Below are 14,853 nucleotides of genomic sequence, written 5' to 3'. Positions count from 1 at the left end.
GGGGGAAGATAAGTATTCATGCTTCTAGTTTTTTTCAACTCACTCAGAGCCTTTTAAAAAGGTGTGGCCATGAACTGGGTGCACTGTTACACCCCTTCAATTTGCATCTTGGGGGACTGCACTAGCGTGTGATGGATAGCGCTCGTTCCTACATACTGACTTGAACACACATTAGTTGGGCGCTTTCTCCATCTTGGTTCCTTTCTGCTGATGCTGCCCATACACCCGGTAGTGTTATCCATGGAGATCCAGGTAGGACAATGCACCCAGCCACTGTTGCCTTCACAGCCAGTATCGGTGCCATGTGCACACACATAGGGCAGCTTGTACTGTAGGAGCGAGCACTGTCCATCACAAGTTAGACCCAAAGACATAATTGAGGAGGCATATTGGTGGACCTAAGTCGTGGTCACGCCATGGGGGCTCCGAACATCAATCATTTAGATATGGATTCAAAGTTATTTTCACGGGCGCTGTACCAATACCCGGTAAAGTGTTAGTATAATTTTTATAGGGGTGAATTCACTTCTATCACTGTATAGTTAGTCTAAAAGGCATTTTGGGGGTGATAGATTCCCTTTAGATGAGCATCCAGATATGGAGCGGGCTCAGCACTTTTAAGCCTCCTCCATACAATTCCTCTCGAGATCTGCCATACCTATATGGTAGATGTTTCAAAAAGTGGAGGGCGCTAGGCCATGAGCTGTGATGATCTTCTCTGGGACTTTCCAAGTCACAGACCTATAGCAGCTGCGTAGTCTGCCGCCATTAGCGACACGAGACTGCAGACAGTCACATAAATAGCGAATAGAATGGAGATCACATTTGCGCACCACCCTTGCATTTACAAATAATACAGAATATTTGACCTTGAAATAACATTGATTAATAACTTTAAGTTTAGCGTCCTATTCATAAATATCACTCACCTTATTACGATATTTTCTCGTTAAATTCTAATTCTCCTCAGAGGCTCCGTAGTCACAGCACCCAATATAAAATCCTTCATGCTGACTTCTCCCCGACCTCTGGCAGGATGACTGCAGTGTGTGAGTAATCTCCAGTGAACAATGATGCACAGTGAAAAACATCCCAAACAGCTAGAACATAACTGCTCACAAAGTGCTAAGGAAAACATTGCTTTACAACGCCGGCCGAGATTAAATGGATTATTGCCAGTTTCTACAAGCGCTCGTAGGCTTCCATACGTTCTCCGTGACTTACTTTAGAAATATGTTTTGCTTCGACTTTTGGTTAATTAATTTTTTCTAGATTTTTAGTACAAAATGGACTTTTCCACCTTTAGTGAACAAAAAAACAACAACAATGACAGTATACTGTGACTATTTCAGGCTTTTCGTAGAAGTATTAGGCCGGAATCACACTAAACGGATGAAAATTCTGTCCGAGTCTCCCTGCCGAGAGTCGCACGAGTGTAGTGCGAGTGTCATGTGGGTACAATCTGATTTTTCACAGATAGCATCCGAGTTACATCTGAATGTAGTGTGATTGCTATCCGACTGCAATGCGATTTTAACATGAGCTTTTACATTAAGCAATTCTCTATGTCATTCCCCAATTTTCCAACGGCGCTCACATTGATGTCAGAAAGGTGAAGTGAGATCGTTGGCTGTGAACTCCCAGGACCTGTCTGATGGCACCGCAAGCAGGAGAACTTTCTCACACTCGTGTTGCCCTCAGACAGGGAATGGGAATTCACAGGGAGACACTGAGCACACGCTGCTCAGTGTGTCTGCTGAATGACAGGCTGTATGGTTGCATCATGCAACCATGCAGCCTGCCATCTAGATGTAGCAGAGCTAGACCCTTTGTGAGACAAATGGATTATCATCATCTCTGTGGAAAGGTGAGAAATATTGTTTGTTTTTTTAACTCTTTTGCAGAAGACAATGGCGTCTGTGGAATGGGCGAGGTCATAAGTGTGGTTTAATTAAGACTAATTAAAGGACTCTGTGTCATTCTTTCAATTGAAGGACTTTTTCTGTGTGTATGTGTTTTTGTACGATATGACTATGGGGTTAGTAATGGGGGTGTCTTATTGACGCCTCTCCATTACTAACCTCAGGGCTTGATGTCACCTGACAATACAAGGTGACATCAACCCCCCCAACTATCACCCCACTTGCCACCACTACAGGGCAAGTGGGAAGAGCGAGTCTAAGTGCCAGAATTGGCGCATCTTAGAGATGTGCCTTTTCTGGAGAGGCTGAGAGCTGATGTTTATAGCCTAGGGGAGCCAGTATCCATGGCCCCTTCCTAGGCTATTAATATCAGCACGCAGTTGTCTGTGTAGCCTTTGCTGGATATTAATTATAGGGGGACCCTACATCATTTTTTTTTAGGGTCCCTCATTTTAGTAGCCAGTAAAGGCTAAGTATACAGTTGTGAGCTGATATTAGTAGCCTGGGAAGCTCCAGGGGTATTACCTCCTTCCCAGGCTATAAACATCGGCCCCCAGCTGTCAGCTTTTCCTCTCCTGATAAAGAAAATTTCGAGGGAGCCCATAAAATTTTTTAAAGAAAAATAATCTTTTAATTAAATACATGTACAGTAAGCTGCACACATGCTGCACTAATTGTATATGTCACTGACATATATCTATCTATGTATTCTATAAGTATTTACTGTATGTAATCCATCTCTTCTATCCTGTCGGCTTCTGCTGTGACTTTACACTACGCAGCTGCTGAATTTTCTTCTATCTATCTATGTAATATATACAGTATACATATATATATATGTGTGTGTCACTGACATCTATAAATCTATGTATCCTATGTGTATATGCTAGAGGGATCAAATACTTATTTCTCACTGCAAAATGCAAAGAAATTTATATCATTTATACAATGTGATTTTCTGGATTTTATTTTTGATATTCTATCTCTAAATGTTAAAATTAACCTACCCTTAAAATTATAGACTGTTCATGTCTTTGTCAGAGGGCAAACTTACAAAATCAGCAAGGGATCAAATACTTATTTCCCACACTGTATCCATTCTATCTATTCTGTCAGTGTGATTTTACTGTATGCAGCACACGAATTACTGGCTTTTTAAAGGATATCTGTGCATAAAAATCGGACGGCGCTCGCATGGTCCGGATGCTGTTCAATTTTTTTCTTGCACCCGTAGGCTTGCATTGGAAAGTCTCGGCCAAGTCTCAGTGACCATCGCAGCCTGCTGCGATTTTACATGCACACCGAATACACATGAGAAATAAAGCGTTGATGTGAGCTGCCCCATAGATTAACACTGGGCCGAGTGCTCTGCTATGTTTTCTCGCATAGAACTCGGCCGTATTCTACGGTAATGTGACCCTGGCCTTAGAAGAAGAACTATAGATTAGAAACCATGCCATGGAGAGTCTCCATTCTTTGTGGGTGCTCCGAGCATATTGTGGATGGTATCTGTGCAGCAGCTATGACTTGGAGGAGACAAGTAATGTAAAGACACATTATTTCTGGTAGGCTGTCGTCACATGGTGGGTAGAGTTGAGCAAAAACAATTTGCGTGACCCTGGTGCCACGGCTACATAAAGACTGTGGCTGTTGGAGCAGAGCCCTGCAAACCTCCTCCTACCTAACGGTATCCCTTCCGATTGGAGAAGGTGCTATGGATGTCAGCAAATAGGAGGAAGTTCACCGGGCTCTAGTTCGAAAGCTTCGAGCTACTGACATGGCACCTTGGACTAGGATACTGCAAATCTTTTTGCTCCGCTCTAATACTGGAACTTATAATTCTGCATCATCTGCAGATGCACACTTATACTTCCCAAATTAGCATAACGATGTTTGAATTCTGCCTACCTGGCTGTAAATACCACCAATCCATTGAGAATGCCCACTTTAGCGACACTTTTCCTTTTTAGGAACCCTGCCCCTTTTCCGGCCTAGAAGGGTCCTGAATTCTCTGAGATGTTATCTAAAAAAATTTGGACTATACCATGATATTTGGGACTTTTGGAAAAATATGCATAAGTAGGAGACCTCCATCATAGAGACATGTATGGGGGAATTTATCATGGCCTGTGTGGCCTAAAAATAACATTTGGGTAAATCCAAATATTTACCCAATGTTTTGCTCCATCCTAGTCACTCCTAAGAAGTTGACAAGGCTTAGCATGAGGAGCTGGACAGGTAGGGTATGGGACAACTGTGAGAGCTGGGTAGAGAGGAGATGCTGGGCCTATGAAAGGGAGCTGGACAGAGAGGAGCTGGGCCCACCCTGAGTAGCCGGGCCCACCAAGTCCTAACATATTTACTATAATTTGGAGTAAATTAGAGTGGAAATCTATGCCAGGTTATAGGGCACAAAGCGTGTTGTCAGGGGATGCTGGGATTTGTAGTTTTTAACTGCCATAGAGGCACACGTAGGTAATCAATGTCATAGAGCAACATAACTTTGTGTAGGTTGACAAGGCAGCAGGTTGTCAGGAACTGGGGAACTACTGGGTAAGGACTATGGTCATAGAGACACACAATTTTCTGTAGCCTATCATTACTGTAACCCAGTAAAGCATGCTGGGAATTGTAATGTTGCCACAGCTGGGGAATTACGGGTGGCGACCCAGATATTCCATCTTGAGAAAACTCATTTATATTTGAATAGGGTAGAGGTACAATAAAAATGCCCCTAAAAGTAGGCTGTGAGATGCCTTATAGTCTACATTCGGCATCTAGCCTTGGAGGATCTCAATGATTTCTATTCCTCTTCACTTTGGTGTGGAGGCAGAGAAATGACAACTGCTTTAAGCACCAAATCAGAATCCACTCCTTTGAACATCACCATGAGTCTAAAGGTAAAGAAGAGCAATGGGGTCTTCAGTGTTAAAAATATAAAATAGGCATCACCGGCTTACTATATGTTCTTCTTCATAACTCTTAGGTCTCTGTGAATGGAGAGCTGGTCCAAGTGCCGTACAATAACACCTTCGAGGTGGCCGTTTTTGGAGCCATCATGCATAATATTAAAATTCCTGAACTGGGATTTGCATTTACATTTACACCAATAAACAATGAATTCATACTTGAGTTTATCCCTCATGGCTTCTCGACAAAGACTTCAGGACTTTGTGGTAAGTTATCCTAGTGTGTGTCTCTCTCTCTACTAAACATGTGCCCAGATCTTCCATACCTTTCCTTCTGGCTCAAGATATACTGATATGCCAGATGGCGTTACCGACTGGTGTTACCATTGGATGTTGACTAACACAACATTGTTATTTTCTCAAAGTTAGTTATCTTGTGCCATCTGTCATCTCAGGATATCTCGAGCCAGGAGGAACGGTAAAGAAGAAGAAGAGCCAATTTCAAGGTCAAGAGTACAGGAAACAGCATTGAGTATAAAACTAGGCTTTCTACTTCTTTTTCATTTCCTCCTGTGGTCTCCAACACGATGCAGACTGTTTGAAATTTTTATCCCACCCATCCGCTTAGGGTTGACTATTCTACCCAATTGTTAAACAGATATAATAAGGCATTGAGAACATTATTTTTTAGACAGGGTTCTTTTAAATAGTAGTCACTCTACATCATTTACGGCCAAAAATTATTTCTTGATCTTGATCTACCAGTAAGAGATATTGAGCAATACTGTAGATTTTGATGTTGGACCACATGAATATTGTTCCTCCTGCCTTTCACGAAGTAGAAGAAAAATTGCCCCTTGTAGCTTTCTATGGGAGCAGAAGGGTCATGTCTGTAGAAATCAGTCATGGCAGTGGAGAAAGTAGATCTACCAAAGTCAGACCCTTCAAAAAGTAGAACCTAAACTACGAAAAAGTTTGGTCCTTCCAACTGTGTCTGACAATAAGGAAGCATTTTACTATTTGGCTCAATGATCTTTGGAACATTTGTCCACCATGACTGCCCACTCAGAATCATCTTTCTTTTTTGCTCTTCTGTAAACAGGAATATGTGACCACAACCCAGTTAATGACTTCACTCTCAGGGACGGCTCAGTTACAAGAGACAGCAGCAAATTCGTAAAAGAATGGACCCTGGTCGATGACTTTGGAAGAACATGCGAAACCAAACTGGATGACGCGTGTAGCCAATCTCCAAGTCATCAGTGCACCATTCTGCTTTCGGAAACATTCCAGCAATGCCACTCCAAGATTCAACCAAGTGATTATTTTAAACTATGTCAAGAAACCAGCTGTCATGGTCAAGATCCATGCGAGATCATTGCAAGTTACAGCCACCACTGCCACCTCCATGGAATCTGTGTAAACTGGAGGTCATCAGGGGTTTGCCGTGAGTATAACCAATTTTAGCTTAAGCAAATACAAGTCTAGAAAGCAAGAACAATCAAATGTAGGTGGTAGATAGAGATATATGGGTTCCTTAAAAGAGCTTTCTCATATCTTACATTTCTGACTTATCCATATATGTACAGTAGTTGTGGGTCTCACCAATGGAACCTGCATCTATCTCAAGAAAGGGGCCTGTCATGTGCTTTATTCAGTGGAGAGTTGGTTTGACGTTTTCACAAGTATCACAGATTGTTATTACGAGTCTTAGGAAGGGAACACTTTAGGACCCAAATCATCAAGTCCAGTTTTGATAAGGGGGGGTGTGCTGAAGTCAGACATCACTGCTTTATTAAGATGCGCACAGGTCCACCTCTATGTACCTTGCCGCACATCTTACTCCAGTTAGAGTAGCTTGTCGTAACTTGTGGCATAATCTACATCTTGTTATAAATTAGATGAGATTTGGTGTCACGCCCTGGGTTCCTATTTTGGCAGAGCTGGTTGAAACTGGCGTGAGAACACCAAGGGTCTCAAGATTGGCCAAAAATGTATGACTTATCAAGGACCTTTTTTCCCGGATTTCTGACGAAAACACGTTGATGAATCTGGGCCAAAATAATCTTTTTGACAAACCCTTCCAACAAGATGGCATTGTCCAACGTAATTAGTACTATGGACCAGTGAGTGTGATTGTAATATGTATATATTGTGAACAACGTGGTCAATATTCTGGATAACGTCACTCTGTCTGATAAAGTTACACAAACTTAAAAAGTGAATTACGGTATATAACACTATCATAAAAGTGTGGGGTGTAAGTACATTCCCAGCACGAGATTTCACCATCTCGGGATTTTCCTTTTTTTCAGTTTCCGATTTTCACGCCCCTTCTTCCCAGAGCCATAACTTATTTATTTTCCAGTCAATATAGCCATGTGAGGGCTTGACTTTTTGTGGGACGAGTTGTACTTTTGAACGACACCTTTGATTTTACCATATAGTGTTCTTAAAAAACGAGAAAAAAATTCACTAGGTTCTTTTTTTATTTAAGTTATGAAAAAAATATCAAACATTTATAAAAAAAAAGGTGCCAGTTTGCAAGACCCGTAGCGTCTCCATTTTTCGTCATCTGGGGCTGGGTGAGGGCTTATTTTTTGCACGCCGATGGGTTGGTATGCCATTGCCGATATGCTATGATCTCCGCCTCGTGGTTGGCCTTCCCTTTTTTTCCCTTTTTCAAGTACATTATATTATAAAATAAATAGTATTGCTTCATCCGCTGCCCAGGAGCTGTGGTATGATCCTGTACCAGAAGGGGCACATTTATAAGATTATCTCAGCACAGGAACATTTTTTTTCTGTGGAACTAATTATTATTCCAAGATCTATTGATTAAACTTTGTTCGTGTGACAACCCCTTTTAGCATCCTTATTTTACCAATGCTCAGGCTGTCTCTCATTGGCGCAAGTCATTTTGTGAAACAGGGTATCAACAGAAAGTACCGAATAGTTCATGGAGCCTAAGCCCTGCCTTCTGTGTTCATAGACCTATGACCATTTGGCCCATATACAAGCAAAAAAGCAAATAACTGGACGGGATCCCAAGGTTTTGTAATGATGGGGGAATATATGATCCTTTTGTCCCTTCTCATGCCCATTCCATGTATTAGAAACATAAGGCACCATGTTGGGAACCAAGTTTGCCCCTTAAAAATAGATATCTCCTTGTAAATTAATCATTTTAGGTCCCCTCTAGTGATGAGCGAACGTGCCGGATAAGGCTTTATATGAGCATGCTCAGGTGCTAACCGAGTGTCTTTGGCGTGCTCGAAAAATATGTTCTAGTCCCCGCGGGTAGACTGTTCAACAGTTGCAACACATGTAGGGACAGTCTAACAAACAGGTAATCCCTACATGTGTTGTGGCTGTTGAACAGCCACGAGAGATCCAACCGCAGTAACTCGAACATAGTATTCGAGCACGCCGAAGACACTCGGTTCCCACCCGAGCATGGCGGATGACACCTTATCCGAGCATGCTCGCTTTTCACCAGTGCCCTCTGACCACTGGAAAATCCCAGAAACCCCCTGCCGATTTCCATCACCTCATGAGATGCTACTGAATTCCCGCTTGTATTCACTCTGTCGCTGCATGTCTTTACCGGAGTCACCCGCACAACTACTCGAGGGTTTTTCCTATTTTACTACTTTCAAATATGTGACTGAAGGGATAACAACGCCTGATGTCATTTATCTTCTTCGAGGAAGACTTTACCTCATCGCTGTAGGAATCCTTCTCGTCTCGTACCACGGCGGCCGTGTCACCGCACGTAGCTACGTCTTCTAACAATTCCCAAAACACTATTAAAGTTGACATTTTGGAAGTTTACGAGTCTTTTATCCTACTTCTCATTCCGTCAATGTCATAGGCCTTTCTGAATTTTTATATTTTCTTAAAGATATTTCGCTATTTCATTTTCATACTTGTAAAGTTTTAAAATATCATAATATTTTTATTTTTTTTAAAAATCACATTAATACCTTTTGCTTTTTACCATCCAAATGACACCGCTATTTCTTTTTATTTGAACACTTTCCATCAATTAATTCATACTGTTACTATCACGTGGCACCCAATGCTTGCTCACACCACGATTTCTCATACCTTGTAGGAAATAGGGGTAATGGAAACCTTCCTTGGTTTTCTGTATATTTATTTGCTAATATGGCGGAGAGAGCCTTGGTCACCGTCTGTCCGACTGGGAAAAACAAGTATCCCTTCAACATGGACCTCTATAGTAGCCACATTGGTTGGCTTTATTATGGTGCCACCTGTATACTTTTTGGAAGAGTACTGTAAGCCATAAGAGTTCCAGGACTCTGATATTTATTGATGACTTAGTCTTTGGTGGCTCAATTGTTAAGACCCTTTAATACAGGTCCATGAAAATAGTCTAGGGTACAGTACCAGTCACAGTCACACATGCGTGAGAGTCACTGTGAACATCTTGCACTTTTCCGGTAAGTGCCATTCTCTACTTGCTCTAATGATCAGAAGGGATCCAAGAGTGGGATCTCCACCCATCATAGAATGAAGCCTCAGTAGCTTAAAAGGGTTTTCCTCCGGAGGGAATTTCTCTCCAACCTCCTAGCTTGCTGCATGCTTGGGGGCAGTGCGATTCTGATTGATAGGTCTAGCCAGAGACATGGTTGCGCCACTAGACCGAACTGTGCCCTTTACGATGTTGCAAGCCGAAGTGGTTTTACCTCTGCAGCATCGTAGAAATGCAAGGGGCACTGAAAGTATCTTGACCATGCAATCTGGTAAGTTTAAGAGCAGCGCTTACAAGCTCTTTAGCAAAGAACTTGTAAGCACTGTTGATAAATTGTAAAGGTGACCGATAATTGAGGCAAAAAACAATAGAGTGTAAAATCCTTCCCTTCTTTAGAGGGATTTTTATAAGCACTTTGAAATTTTACCTATTTATGGACATGAGACTATCCTTTTAAAGGGGTTATCTGGGACTTCTTTTTTAATTGTGGTCTAAGCACTTAGAAGGTACTTGCTATTTGCCTATTTTGCCCTATGACAATCTCTCCCAGCTCAGAGCTTCCCCGGACCGCTCCTGCCAGTGATTCTTCTGCTTCCTGTGATGTCACGTCAGCAGAGCAGTTCCATTGCTTCCACTCTGCTCTGTTGATGGGATGTTAGTGCCAATGACATGTTGACTATCAACAGGCTCAACCTCAAGCAACAGTGAGCCGGCTGTCCATCGACATGACGTCAGAAGTGATGCCTCGGTGACAGAGCAGAACAGAAAAGAAGGAACTGCTCTGTCGATGAGAAGTACAGGACGAAGGAGAATCCCCGGCATCTTGGGCTTCTTTTTTTTTCTTTGGGACTAAGCACTTATCAGCAGGTACTTACTATTTGTCTGTTCTACCCTGTGATGATCTCTCCCAGCTCATAGCAGCCTCAGATCGCTCCTATCGGTGATTCTTCTGCTTCCTGTTACATCACGCCAACAGAGCAGTTCCTTTCCTTCTGCTCTACTCTGTTGATTGTACGTTAATGCTGATTGATTGACAGCAGGCTCAACTTTAAGCAGCTGTTAGCCGGCTGTCTGTCGACAGTGAAGCCTCGGTGTCAGAGCAGAGCAGAAAAGAAGGAACTGCTTTGTGTATTGACATTGGCGGTTCATGATGCTCTGGGAGAGGAAAGATTGACAAAGGGCAGGTCAGCTAGGCAGTTAGAAACTACCTGTCGATAAGAGGCTTAGTCCCATAGAAAAACAAAACAAAAAATTAATGGACAACCCCTTTATGGCTAGTCCTTCATTGTAAAATTCCTGAAATACTCTTTAAGATATTCCTTCATCTTGTTTTAATTACAAGATTTTGTGTATTCAATTGTGTAACATCAAATCAAACTATAAACATTACACAGAAAGTCGACACATACGAATTCTTACCCAAATTTTTTTTTCAGTCTACAAAAATTTGCTGCTGCCCACAATGTAAGTTGGTGTATATACTGTATGATGTCTCTGCATGAAGATAATTCTCTATGTAATTTTATACCCATCCGAATCCCAACTCCACCCCTGGATATGGATTCTCATATACATTTGCCTTGACGTAACCCAATAACATCAATTATAAATATTTACACAAAATGAAATGATCAAAAACACGATCGCAAAGCCGCGTAACGGGTGATATTTGGATTTTCCTAATTTGTAATTTTTTTTCATTAAGTTTTTGCAGAATTGGTTACATTCACAATTTGGGATGTTTTATTGCGTGGATGTTAAAATGGAACGCACATGATTCCTCTTTTATTTATGTAAAATGTGTCCTGTTATTTAGCACGTCAGAGAAATAAACTAGACGCACATGGCAAGGAAAATTTGCTTTTTAGGCTGATTAATTGCATGTGGTATTTGGAAGAAATAACCCTCCCGGCTTATAGAAAAAGACAGGAATTTCAGATGAAGAACAAAGTTAATTAAACATTTCAGCGCTTTGATTTTTCTCTGCTTGTGCATGTAAATATAGAGGTTTTTGTATGAAACTACTACTCTCACGTAACATACTAGGGCAATGATTTTCTTACACTTAGGGCCTCCACATGCACATTTTCAAGTTGTTTTATTCATTATAGGCCATTGACTCTACACTAATTAACAATAAAAAAACAACTACTGCTGCAAAATACTGGACTGAACAGCAGAGGTTGCCAAAAACAATACCCCCTGAGGAAGCTACACGAAACGTGCATTGGGGCGGCGGTTATAATATACTCTGTTGTCGTTGGGCATTTTCACGCTTGAAGCTAATACAAGTTATTGTTGGAATTTTAGCCATTTTTAATTTTCTGTCATGGGAATTCTCTATGTGTCAAGAATCTTCAGATATGTCAATTCAAAAGGAACAGTAAAGAAGCACACATTTGTAGATACAATGATTTGACCAATAAACTTGCAGCGATTTAAGATAAATGTACCTAAGAAGTGATTCCCGATCACTTATTTTTCTTCTCTGTCTCATTTGCAGCAATGGTCTGCCCCCAAACCATGGTATACAGTCATTGTCATACAGGATGTGACAAGGACTGTAACGTGACACACACCAAAACTATGTGTTTCGACCATCCAACAGAAGGTTGCTTCTGCCCCGAAGGAGAAGTGATGTTTGATGGAAAATGTGTCTCCGAAAGTGTTTGCAACCAGTGCACAGATGTTAACGGAGTCCATCACAAGGTAACAATATCAAGGATCATCAGCGTGAAGACTAAAACATAGTACCTATGTCCATGTGTAAGGCCACAAGAGACCTTCGATAACCAATTTCTTGCGGGGTTCTTGGGTTGGAAGATGAAGATAAAATGTTGAGTTGATGCCAACTACCTGGAAGGGTTATCTAGAGATAAGATTGTTTTTTAAAGTCTCACACTTTTCCCATGGGTGGTACCTGATATGGCAAGTCAACCTGATTGCATCTTCTGGTGGCCATATGTACAGAACATTTTGAAAGCAAACTATCTCCTTTATGGGACTTTGGGTCGTTGAAAATTTTAATAGTGTATTCATTATTGTGACATTCATTCTGATAGGATCAATATTTTTTTTTATTGTAGTATTTGGAAACTTGGATCCCCTTCCACGACCCCTGTAGTATCTGCATTTGCCTAGATGATAGACTCACCAACTGCTCCGTGAAGCCATGTCCTACAGTCAAGCGTAATACCAAAGTCTTTTGGGCATTTTGCAAATTTTTTTTTATTATTCAATGATTGACAAGATATTGTATTTTTCTTTTAGCTCCCACTTGTGGCCCTTGTGAAATGCCAGCACTGAAACAAAGCTCTGATCGATGTTGCTCCGAGTATGAGTGTGGTAGGTAACCCTTCAGAGATATGGAGAGATCCAGAGAGATTGCAAGTACAAAAACAAAAGTGTAAGAATAAGGCTTCCTACCACTTCTTAAAAAAGAGAAAAAACGAAAAAGTAATTTCTATTGTAATAACAAAGTTATACACAGATGGAGCAAAGGGCTTCTGCCGGATCTGACCATTCACAGATCATCAGGTCATTACCAAACCCCTTCAACTTGCTGATGATGCTCATTATTGTTTGAGGTGACCTCTGCATGGTTTTTGGGGAGAACCCCTAAACATAAAGAATGTGTGATCTTTGAATCTCATCAGTAGAAAATTAATGGAGTGTGAAGAGACTTCTCTTGTTGGGGTAGCCAATAGAGACAATCTTTGTCTCTAATTCATCAAGACTCAGAGTCCACCCACGATGGTATTGATGACCAGATGTGCTGGGGTCAGACATACGCCTCTTAGTGAATCAGGAGCGTCTGATGAGTGGTGAGGAACTTTGTGTCCACCTCGCCAATAAATCCTGCTCCAGTCCCTGCTCGAGTAAGATTTGTAACGCAATGAGCGCAGTCGCCCATCATGAATGTGATGAGCGGCGTTTGCACGCTCAGGTCCCTAACAGAGGTACTGTCCACTTTGTTGGAGCTTTGTGAAAATGACATGAAAATGCCAAAAGTTGCAAAATTTTAGGACAGCCTCGAGATGTTATGTTATGACTTTTCCAAACTTTTTACAAAAGCTTTGAGAAATTGGGCCCTGTATCTTTGTGATAGGGTCATGATTTTGGCAAAACTACAGTTTTGTCAGGGTCACCTTCAGAAGTATTTAAGCCTCATAAATCAAAATAAATTACTCAGAAATCTACGTCTTGTAGCCTTTGGGAAACAATTGGTGGCATCTGAATGCAGAAGGTTAATCATTTGATCTTCATGAAATCTCTTACTCTGATAATGTATAATTTAGTCATTCTTCCCAACTTTGACAAGTAGCATTTCCGGCAGGAGTTGAAGGAAACATTTCCCCCAAAACCATGCACCCTTTCACAGGCAACACCTTACTTCATGTCCCTGCTCGCCCCCTGAATGTATGATGGGACACCACAACTCTTTCTGATGACAGAGCATCCTGGTGGCACTCTTTCTGCTTAGGAGAATTACCAACTCTTCTAGGAGGTCTTACATTCTTACAGGAGCCTCCTGGATATTGTAGGAGAGTTGACGAGTAGAAATTTAGCAGATTTAAGTGGGAGAATAATTAGAATATTTATTGGGACCTATACACTGAAGTGGCAGGCACCTTGTTGGGAACCAGGCTTGTCCATCATTACGTTTCAAGATTGGACCTTTGAATCTTTGTAGATGCAGCACAAAACCTAGTTGATGACAGGTGAATGGTAGGCCTCAGGTGTATTTGGTCCTTTATTTGCATGGTCCTTTGACAGTAGTTTCACCTGTTGTGGACATTTGTCATAATCATGTATGTGGAGCATGTTGGTATTCTGTTGGGAGTTTCTTTAGTGGGTTCATCAAAACATCAAAAACATCCAACATTTACTCCATTATGGAATCTGGCGAACTGCAGAGGCTTTTTTGGTAGTCAGATGTAGGCACGTGAAACAGATGTGTATGAGAATTTTGTAGTTTGGAGACCCTAGATTTTTATCCTTCAACACTATGGGCACTTAGAGCTTGTACAGAGTGTAGAGCCTGTAGGCTTGAAGCCTATAGACCTCTCCAAACATAACGTCATCTTAGTTTCTGGTCCATCTTTTAATATAGTAGGTGCTGTCACGGGCAGTAAAATTTTAGAGTTAATTGCTTGAATTAACATTTTTGAGAAAAATTACCATTATTTATCCATTTATTTTGTCACTTATGGTAAGTAGAATATTATCTTTTTTTGAGTCTTGGTGTTCTCATACATCTCTCTAATTTTGGCTTCCTATGATTAAACCATTACATTTTTACTTCCATTCTCAGGGATAAAACATTTTGTCTTGATCCCTAACCATAGTGGGTTAGGAAATATCATGTTGTTTTGGCAGATCTGAAGACGAAAACCTTAATATTCCAGTGGAAAATATTTTTGTCATTAGAACTGACTCAGCGTCTATCTTGTGCGATGGATTCCAAAAATGACACGTCAATAGATGCAGAGAGCCAGGCACTAATTCATTTCAGATAAAGCGG

The 14,853-nt window shown here is 41.2% G+C and overlaps 1 protein-coding gene across 1 annotated transcript in view; it reads left to right on the top strand.

The window, feature by feature from the left end:
• VWF (von Willebrand factor) overlaps nucleotides 1–14,853 on the top strand; it is a 204,303-nt gene that overhangs the window by 129,234 nt on the left and 60,216 nt on the right. Inside the window, exons 36-40 of the mRNA XM_077266531.1 lie at nucleotides 4,909–5,098; nucleotides 5,934–6,278; nucleotides 11,833–12,038; nucleotides 12,416–12,518; nucleotides 12,600–12,674. Of these exons, the coding sequence (XP_077122646.1) occupies nucleotides 4,909–5,098; nucleotides 5,934–6,278; nucleotides 11,833–12,038; nucleotides 12,416–12,518; nucleotides 12,600–12,674 (919 nt within the window). The remainder of the gene's footprint in view (nucleotides 1–4,908; nucleotides 5,099–5,933; nucleotides 6,279–11,832; nucleotides 12,039–12,415; nucleotides 12,519–12,599; nucleotides 12,675–14,853) is intronic.

The sequence above is a fragment of the Ranitomeya variabilis genome, chromosome 5 (assembly GCF_051348905.1).
Source record: "Ranitomeya variabilis isolate aRanVar5 chromosome 5, aRanVar5.hap1, whole genome shotgun sequence".
NCBI lineage: Eukaryota > Metazoa > Chordata > Amphibia > Anura > Dendrobatidae > Ranitomeya > Ranitomeya variabilis.
The sequence above is the reverse complement of the archived record's forward strand: the minus strand, read 5'-3'. Positions and strand labels throughout refer to the sequence as shown.